The sequence below is a fragment of the Oreochromis aureus genome, linkage group 4, assembly GCF_013358895.1.
Source record: "Oreochromis aureus strain Israel breed Guangdong linkage group 4, ZZ_aureus, whole genome shotgun sequence".
NCBI classification, from domain to species: domain Eukaryota; kingdom Metazoa; phylum Chordata; class Actinopteri; order Cichliformes; family Cichlidae; genus Oreochromis; species Oreochromis aureus.
Window position 1 is genome coordinate 22859201 of NC_052945.1, and position 15717 is coordinate 22874917.

A 15717-nucleotide genomic window follows, 5' to 3' on the forward strand; every position below is an offset into this window, starting at 1 on the left:
GACCGCTGCATGTCGACAATTGATTCAGGTCTGCTTTTCATCTGAAAGTGACAAACTAAGACATTTTCATTATTATTATCACTGCTTAACCAAAGATTGTAGCTGTTCTTGGCTGATAAACACAAAACCTTTTTCCTATTATTTTTCATCTACAATGTAAATTTTTTCCTCTTTTTTCCCTCTTTTTTTCTTATAACTGGTGACCTGCAGACTCACCGTTCTGACAATTGGAGATAATTACTTTTACACAGCGCACACACACACTGCGACGTCAGGCACATTCACACTCACTTTTTTCATCTGCGTAAATAAACCATATGACTGATGACATGTGCCATGGTGATCCATAAGTATGATCACAAGTTTAGTTATTTTTCAACCCAACAAAACAAATAAAAACATGATGCTGATGCTATGAACACTCTACACACACGAGTAAAGATCCAGGAAAACTGCTGCGCATCTGAAAGAAGAAGCTGAACTCATGGATACGCTACATACTCGAGTTATCATAGTTTTGTTTCCCTCTCTTTGATGAGTTCTCAGCCAGCTCTCGATCTGATGATGTGTAGCTTGCTCATCAGCTCAGAAGAGACCGCAACACAACCTCACACAGTGGTTGCGTGCTTTGCCCACAGTGGCAAAGACTTGCACTTTCATATTCAATTCAGCTTCTCCATCATGTAGTTTTAGCCATTTCATACAGGGTTCAGCATATTTAATTATTTTCATAGCTGTGCTCTATATCTCAACAATGGCTCATAATAAGACAACAGTCTTTCAAACAGGTCAAGTGCCTCTATGCACATCATTAGTTTAAATATTTACCTATTTTACTTCAGCTCATATATCATTGAACTAATTTTGAGCAACCCTAAGCTTAATGCTGATTACTGTTAACAACTGGTTAAATTAATGGTCTGGAGCACAGGCTGTTGTTGATCAGGGCAATCTAAAGAATCATCTAAAGATTTTGTGTCAGCAAGGGGTGGGGGAAAGCCATTCACCAGAGCATATCTTAACTGCTGCTGATGTGCGCTGGCCTTCTCCACACGCTCTCCAAGGCTGCTGTGTTTTCTGAAAATTTCTAAGATTTGAATCTAAACATTTTACAGCAACCAGTTTACCCTCAAAATCACAGTTTTGTATGAGAATATAAATATCTTGCGCTGCCGCGAGTGAATTCTTGCATGAATGTGTCGTCTCCCTGTGAGGCAGTCTTACTTGCTCGGGAACCCATGATAACAACAACAACCGTGTCACAGACCACGCCTGCTCCGCAGCATTCACAGAAACGCATATGACAACAACAACAACTTCGAACTCACACCGGTACGGTCGGGACCCCAACCCAGTCTCCGGGACCCCAACCCAATTTTCGGGACCCCAACCCAGTTTTGCGATGCAAAGCCCAATGAAGGGACGCTTGGGACCCAAACCTCAGGGCGATTTTATTCTCGGACACGCACCGGACGCTTGGGCCCTTGGGCGATTTTACCAAAACCTCTCTTTCAGGACCCTAACCCAGTTCTGCAGTTATAGGGTCGCTCTCTCAACTTACTCAGCGTTGCTTAGCGTGTAATATCAGCCTCAAATCCCGCCGATCGTCATTCATCGAGGAGGAAAGACAGACAGCTAATCCACAGAGTGTGACCCCATAAATGACTTCCCTAAACCTGCTGGTCTGGAAGTCCAGCAGTTCATCTAAACAAAAGGCACTTACACTAAAACAGATATAGATACGTTTATCCTACCATAAAACAATAAGAGAAGGTACGACCTCTCCCATGCTCCCAAGATGTGGGTGTGAATGCCAGAACACTCTGGAATGCACACAACGTGTCTCTGCAGACTACTAAGGATCAAACCCTACAACTAATTATAAAACTCTAAGCATATATGAGTAGATATTTCTAAGCATAAATGACAATTAACAATACAAATCTAACACCATGTGTATAAAATCAGAAGGTTTTGCAGTTTGCTGGTCTGAAGCTTTATGATGTTTGTTAACACAACTCTAAAGAAGAAAGACATCAGCGATGAACTTGGAGGAGAAAATGCTGCTGCTGCACATCAATTTGGGAAGGGTTATAAGACCATTCCCAAAAAAAACTTGAAGTCCATCATTCTACAGTAAGAGAGATTATTCACGAGTGGAAAACATTCAAGGCGAGCCAGTCTTCACATTAAATTATTCACCCCACGGTTGGTAGCTACACAAGCCAACTGTCAAGCACGGTGGTGGGTTTGTTTTGCATCCACAGGACCTGTGCTCTTTTCAGTCATTGGGTTCTCCATTAATTCCTCTTTATACCAAAGTATTCTAGAGTCAATGCAATGACACAGACAAAGTTCAGACCTCAACCTGATGGAAATCTTTTGGTGCAACCTTAACCCTAGAACACTATCGCCGGGTGATTTACACCCGGGAAAATACATTTACATGATTTCTCTCTCCTGCAGCTGTTTGCGTGTCGGGGAGCCTGTGCCTTCACCAGGGAAGTCTCAAATTTCCCAGGAATGGGTGGACCAAAGACCAGCTTTCCAGAGTCATTATTTTGTTTCAGGAGGGGTTTTTTTCATTTTGTTAGACATGGCACAGTTGAAAGTAAAAGAAGACCACTCTAATTTGTCATGTGTTATCATATTTTGATATATTTGATTACTTTTTATTGGTTATATTATATCGGGTAAAAATCACCCGGCACTAGTGATTGTGTTACTATTTATAGCGATAGTGTTCTAGGGTTAAGAGAGCTGTGCATAAACAAATACCCCCAAACTTCAATAAACTGAAGCAAGACTGTAAAGAAGAGTGGGCCAAAATTCCTCCACAGTGATGTGAGACAGCAATAAAATCATACAGAAAACCATTGCTTCAAGTTATTGCTGCTAAAGGTGCTGAAAGTTTCTCTGTGCTGCTGTTTTTCAGGAGTCACTTGAGGAACATTTTCAGGACCAAACATCTTGACTTTCAGCCCTTATTGGCCATGCTATCTATGATAGAGATGCAAAATCTATCAGTTTTGCTGGCTAAACTTGAACAATCAAACTGAAAAACAAATGTTCAAAATTTACATTTGGTGACAGGTTAACAGAAAGCTTGAAAAGTTTATTTTGACAGAGAATCCGTGTCTGAGATTTGAATATTTAACCTTAAAGAGCTGTTTTCATATATGGAGGCAACTGGATTGTGAAGCATTGTGTTTCATTTTTGGTTAGTGCATCGTCATTATTATTCTGGCACCAAGCAGCGATGTGACTTGTAGACTACTGCAGGAAAAACAAAACTTCCGGGCCAAGCTTTCAAAATAAAAGTCCGACAAATAAAACTGATGCATCAGTCATTTGGATTCGATTCAGTTTTATCCTACATAGCGCCAAATCACAACAACAGTCAGCTCAAGATGCTTTATATTGTAAGTTTATGATCCTACAATAATACAGAGAAAAACCCAACAATTAACGACCTCCTATGAGCAAGTACTTGGCAACAGTGGAAGGGAAACCCTCCTTTTAACAGGAAGAAACCTGTGGCAGAACCAGGCTAAGGGAAGGGTAAAAATAAATAATAATAATAATGATAATAATAATAATAATCATAGAAAATTCAATGATATTATCAACAGAAACGATGTTTGAACAAAAAAGTTCCAAACTGCTCTTTAAAACAATTCACAGACTCGACTAAATGTTAGTGGTGTGCCATACTGCAAATTTTGGTATCCATCCAATACCAAGTATATATATTTACTGCCAATTGGTACTACAAATACCGATACATACACATTACAAAGGCAGTAAAAATCAATGTGCCGTGATTTAGGAGATTAATCATTATCAGTTTGCAAAACTCTGAACATATTTTAATGATCGATGATGTTTACTTTCCACTTAAGGAATTAACACATCAAAACACACTTTTCAGCTTTTCGTGTATTTTTAAACTAAGTTGTTTTTTTGTTTCTTTTTTGAGACCTGGAATGAAAATGTGCATTTCTTTAATGCATGAAGGCTCGTGGTTTGTGTTTGTGTGAACTTTGCAGTACGATTTATAATCGTCTGCACCAACATCGTGCCAAATGAATTTGCTGTGTGCTTTTGCCTGTTAGATTTTAACTCACACAATGGGAAACTGGCAAATACTTTGTTTCCACCAGCATTTAAAAGAGCTAACAAACCAACCAACCAAACAAAAAAAACAGCGGGCGGTGTGCTGAATAAATGATAAAACAACTTCGTGAAGACAAAACAAAGCTATAAAAAATGTCCACGAGCACAGACATGCATACAAAAACTGCGTGACTCCTTGCTGGCTGTAACTCACCGCGCGTGATCACCTGTAATGCTCTTTAATAAGACAGACATGTGAGCATTCTAATAGATGGTAAATGGTAAATGGCCTGTATTTATATAGCGCTTTACTAGCCCGTAAGGACCCCAAAGCGCTTTACACATCCAGTCATTCACCCAGTCACACACACATTCACATACTGTCTGTAAATTAGGATAGCTTACTAGCCATCATGGAAACCCCGATAACAACACAGTGGGGAGTCGCTTGACATTCAGTGCACCAGTACGCTACATGTTTGACATCCACACAACTTTCACTTAATCACAACAACTGACGATCATCGCTGATCAGGGCTGGACTGGGACAAAAAATCGGCCCGGGCATTTAGACTAGAGACCGGCCCACCAGGTGTTATAGGAAAAACCATAAAGCATTTGAATGAAAATAGACGCTGTTGTGACAGTGATGTACACCGTCATGTTGGTATATGTATGATTTCTATACATTTTACATCAGATAAAAACTTCGGTTGTAAGATTCAGATAATTATTTATTAAAAGCTAGACATTTTAAATGAGAATAAGAAAGAAAAGTATTTCTTTGTGTCCCCCTTTACCTGTTAATACCCTAACTGGCCCCCCTGGCAAATCTTTGCTAGACCCGCCCCTGCACAGTTACCAGCTGTCAGCTACTTAGAAAAGGATCCTGGTGTTATTTCTCAGAAACAGTTCATAACTTCCCTTCAACTCATTCATGTCACCTAAAAGGTAAACCTGTTTCTCCACCACCTGTTCAGCTCTGATGATTCAGTAAGGACATCTCCTGGTTTCATCAGCATGTTTCCCTCTCACCACATATCCAAACTGATATCATGACCAGCAGTTTTACAGCTGTGGCTCCAGCAAACATCAGCTGATACTAGAAAGTCATATTAAATAAATTCTAACAACAGCCGATCAAGCTTAAACGTGCTGCTGTTGTTTACCACTGGTTTCCTCTTTCTGGGGCAAAGTGGGCGATAAATAAACAAGAGAGAAAAGCCGATCAGCTGATCATTGATCAATTTCATGATTGAAGTAGAAACAGGAGAGAGAGGGAGAGAATGAGAGAAGAAGAGGCAGCTGTGCACCAAAGACAGAATAACTCCAGCTTTGTGTCTTTTTCATTGTAGCTGAAGCCCGGGACAAACTGTGTTCCTTTTCACCTCAATACAAAACGCATAACATTTTCTCTAAATGCGGGACGATTTCATTTTTACTGGTCGGTTGGCAACTCCACTACTAAGCTTAAAATGAATAAAAAAGTTCACTATCAGTAACATCAAAGCACCAACACAGCTGTATAGAAACTCCCTCATGCTAGCTAGTACACAGTATGAGTTACTGTAACTGACTGTAAAAAGTCAGCACAACGAAAATAAACTCCACCTAAACTTGGCTTATATCTGACCCAGATAGACTGCAGGTCATAACTTCTTACCTGAAGTTCAGTTCACCGCCTCGGTCTCTGCTCCTCGTGCCTCTCCTTCCCTCATCCACCCGCTGGCCTCTGTGGAAGCTCCACTATAGCCACCACCAAACAACTGAGTTATTTTTACACATCGGCCATAAGTCATCGGCCCATAAGGACGAAAAATCACCGTCCAGCTATGTCGCTGATCGTCAGCTTATAGCGGTTGCTATAGGTAACGGCACGTCACCGTCATGTAGGCGGAGCTTAGCGCTAGAATCCCTTTGATCCTTTGATCCTTTAATGTCTTAAAATCCATAAATATAGCCTTCAATACAGGGTTAGTTAGTAAAAAGCATTAATGGTTCACAGTCAAACCCAACAGTGTACAGAAAACACAAAAACAGCTCCAGACTGTGGCACAGTTAGACCTGAAAATATAAAGATGAATTCTTCCAGTGACATTAGGGAAAATTTAAAAGCCAAAATTAGGGACTTCTTTCTTACCATGTCAGACAAACAGTGGAGTGCACTGAAAACAGGGTGCCCAGATGAAAACACCATGCAGTCACTTGGCAGCATTACATCATCGCTGATTCACGTCAGCGTAACGGAACTCATGGCAATGATCAAGGACTGTCAGGGTGGTGTCGTCCCAGGGGAAGTTGTCAACTCGGGGGAGGCAATGTTACAGGGAGTCGGGGAGAAATCGGAGCACTGTGCATGTTGCCCCCATTCATGCACCCAGCAACTGAGTCAGGAGGGGCCAAAAGATGCACCAGTGCCTGAGCCCACCAAGGACTCCAAAGAGAAGGAGTGTGACGTGTGCGAGGCTGAGCCGTCTGCACCTTGTGATGATGTGACAGTGGAAGCTCCACTGTCAGAGGAACAGCTGCTTGTTAAAGAGCTCGTAAATGCAGTAATTACACGCGCCTCAAGAGAGGCAAAGGTGTCGCCATCCGATGACATTCAACACCGTCTCTTCATTGCTCTGTGGGCGCAACTTAAAGAAAAAACTCTAAATATAAAAGAAAAGAGTATCAAACGTCTTCAAAAAGCAATTTTTAAAGACATTACAAAGGTGCTGAATATTACACCTAACCTTGTTATCATTGCACTGGGTGTGGCTCCGCCGCACCAACAAGTAGTCATTTCTATATTCAAACAGCACCTGTTCCGAAAGAAGCGAAACCTACTAACAAGGTTACTGGCATGGTGTGGAAAAACAGAGGACGATGGAGACCAAATACCAGAAAGTAGAAAGATCTCCCAAACACTTTTGGACGAGTTTGAAAATGATATATTTCCAATACCGGGGGACAAATCACCATCTGGTGTTAGTGGCAGTTCTCTTGAGCCTTACGAAAAAGAGCATGTGAGCGCACTTATTCATAGCGTACTCTCACATGCTGCAAAAACTTCCCGCTACAAACCTTCGGTTAAACTCCACAAGCAACTCGTTAGTAGCGTGTTGTCTGATGTCAACATCAAAGACCTGTATATAGATGAAAAAAAATTAAAAGGTCTTGATAAGGCCATTTACCAAGAGCTCCGTAGCAAAACATTTTGCAAAGAACAACATATCTTAATGTTACTGAATGACGAGGACCCGAAATTGCAAAACTTGACGATCAATATAATTAAAAAACACTTGATCGAATCGATGCAGAATCCAGCCCTTAGTACGGCTGAAGAGGTTCAAAAATACAGGTCTTCTGTGGAAATCTGTGTTGAGGACTTGGTGAAGCAAGTCGTCGAAAATGCCGACTCACCCTGCTCTTCTCAAAAAGCTGATGCCATCGCCAAACAGCTGTTCAGTAAACTCTGGCCTCTAATCAAAAAGATTCAAATCCCCCCTGAACATGTGATATTCCTCAGTAATATGGTGTACAGTTCTCTCATAGAGATGTGGAAAGACCCAGATGTAATACTGGGATTCATGGCATTAGACCACAGACATGTTCACAATCTCATTATTAAGGTCTTCAGAGAGCATGCTGCAACTATATTAGAAAGCCAAACTTTCATCGGAAGCTTCTTTTCCTCTGTGGGTTGAGCTGTCGCGTTCGCACATAGACAAAACAACATTAATATATCGTAAGCAATCCTGAGCAATCCATCAGGATTGCTTAAATTTTTGTTTAAAATTATTTGGACAGTTTAAGTGTATTAGTTGACATTAAAGTGACTCTTTAAATCGGCTAACAACAAATGATTCAAACAAGCCAATTTATTTCACATCCAATGAGTCACTTTAAAAATCCCATGACCGGTCGAGGCAGATGGCCGTCCCTCCCTGAGCCTGGTTCTGCCGGAGGTTTCTTGCTTTTAAAAGGAAGTTTTTCCTCCCCACTGTCGCCAAGTGCTTGCTCAGAGGGAATTGTCAGATTATTGGGGGGCGTTTTTTGTCAACTAGTACACAACTTATCTTATTGGGCACTCTAAATTGATTTTTTTTTTTTAATTAATAAAGGCCTAAAAAGATTATATTGTGTATATTGCATGTTTTCATTGTCACACAAATGTCTACATTTTCAGCCTAGACTGAACACGTGTGTTTGTCTTCTAGTCAAAATCAAACATTTTAGTAGCAACTATTGTATTAAAATATGGCAGATGTTTTACTCTGATTACACAAACTTTATGTAGGAGTAGGTCACAGATAAGAGGTATTCATTTGTAAATTTGACCTCTGACCTCACAGAGATACAGGATGACAGGATATTTGTATGTAAACTATAATGTGATATTAGAATCCACATATATTGGTATATAATCTCCTAAATGTTGCCAATGGCAGTAAGGAACATAGCTTTAAATAACATTATGATCTTTTAGACCCTCACTATAGTCTAGATGAGAAATCAAATGGACAGGTCGGAGGTCAAATGTGCCCAATGCGGTACATTCTTATGTTGACAATACACACCACACTTGTAAGAATCAAAGTTATAAGTTAAATTATAAGGCTTTTTATAAGGTGTTTCTCTATGAAAGCAGTTAAGATCATTACGATAAATATATAAATAAGTGATTAAAATATAAATCGACTAAGTTTAAAATGCTCTGTATTTCTATTTTCAAATAATTAATTACACATTTTTAATTAGTTCCAGTTTTATTCCAGACCCCAATATACTGAGGGTGGGCTTGCACTTTGGGGGTCCCCGAGTTGCTCCCCTATGTATTTGAGAACTATTTCCTGACGTATTCAGTTATTTTGCTACTCATCAGCAGCAGTGCTGTGCATCCTGCAAATTTCGTTATCGATCTGATACCAAGTAAATTAAGAGCAGTATTGCAGATACCGATACTTTTAACCTATAAAGGGAGCTTATGTAGGGGAGAGCAGTGTGTTATTATTTATGAGCTGAATCATCGTACATTTGCCAAGTTCTGAACACATTTTCATGAACACCAGCACAACAATGTTGTAATTTTAACAACCCACAGTAATATAGTAGTTAACACAGTTTTCTTGTATATTGATACTGTGGATCGTAAATGTGCTGTCTTTAAAGATAGCTGTAACTATTGAAGGACGACTCAGACATGCATATTTATGGGTGAATCTTACAGAATTCAACACCCCCGCGTTGTGCAAACAGGTTTTGCAGCTGTTTGATCTAAGATTTTCAAGTTATTCACAAAATGAAAAACTATATTCTGTTTTGAGCGAGAACGCCATTCAAATGCATGTATTAGTAAGAATCGCCTTTTTTGGGCAAAATAAAGCGTTTTGGTACAACTTCATAAAGGACTTTGGGTCAGCTTCTGTTGTTTAAATTTGCTATAGGCTATAAAGATTTGGAATGAAAATATTTTTTTATTAAAAACAAGATTTTAAAAATGCACAGTTCAGTTGTGGCATAGCTGGCTGTAAGTAGATAGCCAGTGATCACTCCGGCCTCTGCAACTCAGCTGCTTTTAGGCTGCGGCATATAATAGGCCCTGGCCTGCACAGAGACACAAAGTAACACGTTTCATGTCTCTCTCTGCAAAACATGTGGGATACTGCTTGTCCGTGATTTGTGACAGGATCAACCTGATGTTATTTGTGTCCCACTATAACTTTACTGTACTCTAAAATGTCAGGAGTAGTTAGTCATTATAAGAAGTGTTTGTGAACTAAAAATCAAGAATGTGGCATACTGTTTGTCCGTGATTTGGAGAGCCCAGCGTGTGCTCCCGACGCAGGGAAACTAATTCTTTTGGCGAGACCTACCTTGGCACTTGTGCAGGTGAAGCCAAAACCAAGATATGCCTCATCATATTTTCTAGTATTTGGCTTGGAAGGAAGTTAGTTTGGAAACATATTTGGCGATGCTTCATCTTCTGCTTTGCGTTTGTGTGGGAGCCCCGTCAAAAACCTGTCCATTATGCTAGCAGTGTCCAAGCATTACCCCCCTCTGCTCTAACCTATGCAACTTATTGTGAAATTTTGCAGCCAACATCCGGTTTCGCCTTCCTGACTTGACGCACTGCCTCTGCTTGCTCTATGCAGACGGTGTGACGTCAGCCAGAGTCGGTCAGCTGGCTCCTCCATCTGAGCAGCACAGAGAGCCTCTCCCACAGGGAGACATCACCAAAAAACGCCCGAGTCTGGCCAACACCATCGGCGGCCTGCCGGAAGAGGAAAAGATATGGATAAAACGAGACTATAGTGGGGGATCGGCCATCGGCGGTGATCGGGAAGACTAACTAGAATATTTATTTACCTATTTATTAATTATTTATTTTCCCTGCCAGCAATGGCTGGGGTCCATGGCTGAGGCTGCTGAGAGGCAGGTGCAATACCATCGACGAAGTCGTTTCGCTCCTCGGCATGGACGATCTACAGGCTGGCCCAGTGCCAATCCACAGCGCCCAGGATCTGATGCTTGCTGCCGGAGGACAGTGATAACAGGGCCGCGACTGGAGGCGATAGCCCGTAACTGGCTGGAGGAGCGGGAGGAGGTGGAGGAGGGGGCCTATTCATATCAGTTTATTAGAACCGATATTTTCAGCAGGGGACTCAAGGTTATGCGCACACAACAGTCTGCCGCCGTTCAGTAAACCTGCTGCAAAATGGCATGACTGTTCTCCTTTTTGAAGGCAGACTGTGATTGAATGTGCCCCTTCCCCCGTGCTGAGCGGATTCAAAAGCGGTGACACCCTCGCCTTTTAGGAGGGCCTGAAAAACTGTTGAGAGGAGGCGCAGCTTCATCTGGACCACAGCTGCCAAGATGATGGAGCTGCAGTTAGACGAGGTGGTCTACCAGGACGACTACGGCTCCGGCTCCGTGATGTCGGAGCGGGTGTCGGGCCTGGCAAACAGCATCTACCGGGAGTTCGAGCGGCTGATACACAGCTACGACGAGGAGGTGGTGAAGGAGCTGATGCCGCTTGTGGTGAACGTCCTGGAAAACCTCGACGCGGTGCTGACGGAGAACCAGGAGCACGAGGTGGAGCTGGAGCTGCTGAAGGAGGACAACGAGCAGCTCATCACCCAGTATGAGAGGGAGAAAGCGCTGCGCAAGCAGGCGGAGGAGGTGCGTTAAAAGAGCTCCCCACACAGCACCGCAGGCCCTTCATTATCATCACTTCCAGTCGTCCTGTTCTGTAGGCACATGTGACTCATGTTTAGGCCTGTGACAGGGATTGCTAAACGTATTATTAGTGTCACTGCACTGCAGTCACTCCTAACCACACTGCTTACGTTATTTAAGGATATTTAAATCAGTATAGAGACACCACTGGAAGTTTCTTTTTCTTTTAAAGAGGGTCAACCAGGTAAACAACAGGGACGTTTCCGGGATTTCTGAAATCAGGAGGCCCAGACCAAGGCAGGGGTGCACAGCAGTGTTGAAAACACTGGGCACAATTATCATAATTATCAACTAGGAGTCCTCATGCAGATGGTGTTATTATAAAGGTAAACCATTGTTTTGGTTTAAAACAATGTTTTTGCAACGTGTTAAAGAAGTATTTAGATCCTGTAGGTGAGTAAAAGTTGTAATCCTGAATCCAAATATGGGTTTATGGCAGAATCATAAACATTGCATTACCGGATCATAGTATAATATCTTTATCACTTTAATCTTATGACTGGAGACAATTTTAATCATGTAATCACGTTGCTACAGGGAGTTTTATGAATAATGGTAATAATAATAATACAGATTTTTAGATTCATAGATTTAGATTTTAAAATCTGCTAAATTAGAGTAAATTAAATGGTATGGAGTACAAGTATAATAACTGTACTGAAAATATAGTCAAGTGGAAATAGGAACCAGCAAAACTTCAGTAACGTACTTGAGTAAATGTGCTACACGTAATACGCCATCACTCATTATACTCCAGCCCTCATCTGTACTGTAAGAACTGTCTGAGACAATTATATTTCTGGGGGTGGGCAGTGCCCCCCTTCTGACCTTTGAAGTTAAGCACATGCATCGAGACAAAAGACATCTTACAGTTTTACCCTCGTTGTCTGTTTATCAACATCAGATTAAAGTTTTCTTTATGAAATAAAGTTAAAATCTAACATCGATTCATTCTGTTGCTACAAGTTTTCCAAATATTGCTGTTTAACTTTAAAGTTAAAGTGAATAGCTTTGTTACTATTACAGGTTTTTATTATCACTTTTGTCCTGCCAGTACTGCTGCAACCACCGGTGTAATTACAGCCAGCTAACTGCTAACAGTGCTGCTACCACCATCATCACACATGGAATTTTAAGTGCTCCTTCCTTAAACATTAACACAGCACAGCAGAAGTATATGCAAATATAACAAAAACACAGTATGCAAACACAAAGTGAGGGAGGACATGATAGCAGGACATGCATGAAGATAAAGGCACAGTCGGCGTGACTCTGTGTGGGCGTTTGCACTCGAAAACAGTGAAAGAACAGGAACACAAACAACAAAAAGTGTGTTTCAATACGGGGCTATTAAATTACAGACTGGACTCCACCTACAGCTACTTTTATCTCCTCTGTTTTTACCTGAGTGGTGTCATAGCAGCAGTGAGATCCTGCAGGCAGGCATCATAAAGCAACTTTAATCCTCCTCCCATCCAAAGAGGCCTCAGAGTATCACTGGTGGCCCTGCTGGTGTCAGCTTAGCTCACTTTGTCATCTGCTCTCCCCAGCGGCGTCTCCTCTGTTAGTTATCTAGTTTGTTTTCACTTTAAGCTGCCTTGTATTAAAGGTTCAGTTTAATATCATTACAGACAGAAAATGCTTATGGTGAAAATAGGATTTTGTAGGGCCAGTACTTGAAAATGAACATGTGCTGCAGGTTAAAGTAGGTGCTAAGCCATCAGTCGTGCCTCTGCAGAAACTGAAAAGGAAAACTGTAACAACAATGCATGCCTTTACATGCTATTTATATGTGTGCCAAAAAAACCAAAACACTGACGTCACAGTATAGGAATCAGATCGTCTTTTTGTGGTCAGCTAGGACTCTTTCCTTGCCTAGATTTTTTTCACCCACATGCAAATCTTTCTTTGCACTTCTGGCACAAGCTGTCTCGAAGACACCGCGTATTTAAGATTTGAAGTTTCGTGCAGGGCTGCCCACACTTTTGCACAAACCTGTACTTGTTTGGTGACATTAGATGACAAATAAACAGACAGTTTTCTCCATCACTGGGGTGCAGAGGGGGATGGGATGATGTGCAAATGGGTAGAAGTCACAGGAAATCAATAGCACACAGAGCTCACTGGGGGAGTCTGGGACTGTAATCTGATTTGTGCTTATGAGAAGCAGAGAGAGAGTGAGAATAACAAAAGCAGAGAGAAAGAAACAGACTGAGGGTTATATGAAGCTACGGCAGAGGCGAGCAAATGTCCGGCCCAGCCCAGGCCAGATCGAAAAGAGTCTAAGGATAATAAGAGGAAAAAGAAGCAAACAGAGTCTGAGGAAAACAATAATGCCTCCTCCTGCAAGACATGGGCAACAACAAGCAGATCTCGACCGAGATACCCACAAGCACAAATTTAACCATTTTGTAGCATCTCCTGCTAAAAGATCCCATGTTTGTCTCCAACCATCTTTTCCCCATCTCTCTTAATGTGATTTACATACAAAGGATTAACCAGCTAAGTTCCACATGTTATCTTAACCTCTAGATTTTATAATAATTTCAAAGATTTCAGATTGTCCTCTGTATTTTCATGCTGCTGTGACTTCACACCCTCCTCTGATATCACTCAGATATAACTCCTCAGATATCAGTGTGGTCACAGTTGAGCGTGTGACCACACTGCAGTCACACTTAGAGTCAGTTTGTCAGGAAAGCTCATTAGTTTCACTCGTCACGCATCGCAGGATTGCTTAATGAGAATTATTCTGACTGGACCGCGCAAACATTCGTTCCTACGCTGTGTCATGTTACCCGTCTGAGTGCTGTTCGCATAGTTTAAAGTTATTTATGAGAATGCACCGCGTTTTTCTTGCTTCTGTAGTTACACCAGCGCACACTGCAAGCCGTGCCTCACTAACACTGCATTTTGATGGAAAGTGATGTGCCTTTACCTGCACGGGTTTAGGAGCCTCGTGCAGATAAAGGCATGGGGAATAGAGGGGTGGACTTGAAGGGCACCTTCCCATTTTGAGGGGGGCAGGACGAAAGATATTGCTGTGTTTTGTTTCAGCGAGAAAAAAGACATCTAGTATGACACAAAGACAGTGTTTTGATGTGTAAACTTGGTCGTTTATCATTGAATCTATAGTATGTTAAAGCTGTGGATGTTCAGCAGTGACAGGGCTGGAGGTTCACTCTTCCTGCACCATGAGTACAGTGCAAAAACTGCAGCAGTTACAAGAATGCTGCAGCAATCACTCTGCAATTTCTTCAGGAATTTCACATTCTCCTTCTGCTAAAGCTGCAGGGAGACTACAGCATTAGTGTTGTTTACTCTGCTGTGTGTTTCAGGGTGTGTTTTGCCACATTTTCGGTAATTCATTAAACTTGGTTAAATTCGTTTCAGTGACCTCACCCTGTAGCCGTGGAGATTTTTATACATATGAAAAACTAGGATCGTCTTATAATGACAAGTGTTGTTCTTGCCGATTCACTCCCTGCAACTAATGCTTTAGGTACAGCATCAGCACTGGTTGTATTTTCAGAGTGCTGTTGTGTTGCAGTGCTTGCTATTTTGTGTGGCGTGTATCTGCTGCACGTTGGTGTTTCCAAGGTCTGTCTGCAGTCAGAGGATTACCGTATTAAGACTTTGTGGACTTGCAGAAAAAAGGACGTCATTGTGAGCAGCTTTATTTAAAAAAATGAAACAGGCAGCATGGGGGGGGAAGTAGGCAGCTCTGTGTTTCTGCATGTATTGTGAGATAAATTTATTATACAGACCTGAAGGAGACAAACTGTGAAATACTTTTAACATAATACTCAGATACTACTGGCACATATAACCACACGGCCATGTAAAGTGAGTTCAGTTTTCATTTTTTGACACGTGCACAAAAGCCCCGATGTATCCTGAAAACACACTGCTCTAAAGCTGATGAACAATTATGTAATTCATAGACAATATGAAGTCAAATGATATGCTGTTTCCCTTCATATGAATTATAACAAAAATACTAATTTTATGTGACCTTTCACTTTTAAAAGAGTCTGTGAATTAATTTCTCGGTCTATTTTTTTTCTCTTGTTTGCCTTTTATCAGAAATTTATTGAATTTGAGGATTCACTGGAGGCCGAGAAGAAGGACCTGCAGATACAGGTGGAGTTTTTGGAGCTACAGGGGAAACAGCTGGAGCTGAAGGCAAAGAACTATTCTGACCAGAGTGAGTGCATAGACGTCACGTCATATGCTGTGCATAGGTGTAGGACACCTGGCCGAAAGGGTGACCCTTATACCGAAGGTTGTACTGCTTACTGCAGTGTCCTGGGTTTGAGTCCGCCCCAGGCTGTCCTCTGAAGGTCATCGTGCTCCTGCTTATTTTCTCCATTGCCTTCC

The 15717-nt window shown here is 41.5% G+C and overlaps 1 protein-coding gene across 17 annotated transcripts in view; it reads left to right on the forward strand.

Annotated features, from left to right (window-relative positions):
- The first annotated feature begins 10287 nt into the window (after positions 1 to 10287).
- The window catches only part of mapk8ip3 (mitogen-activated protein kinase 8 interacting protein 3), a 34586-nt gene continuing 29156 nt past the window's right edge, over positions 10288 to 15717 (forward strand). For all 17 annotated transcript variants that reach the window (XM_039610968.1, XM_031732635.2, XM_039610977.1 and 14 more), the window contains exons 1-2: positions 10288 to 11280; positions 15424 to 15544. In XM_039610968.1, coding sequence (XP_039466902.1) covers positions 10975 to 11280; positions 15424 to 15544 — 427 coding nt within the window. In that variant the 5' untranslated portion in view covers positions 10288 to 10974. The remainder of the gene's footprint in view (positions 11281 to 15423; positions 15545 to 15717) is intronic.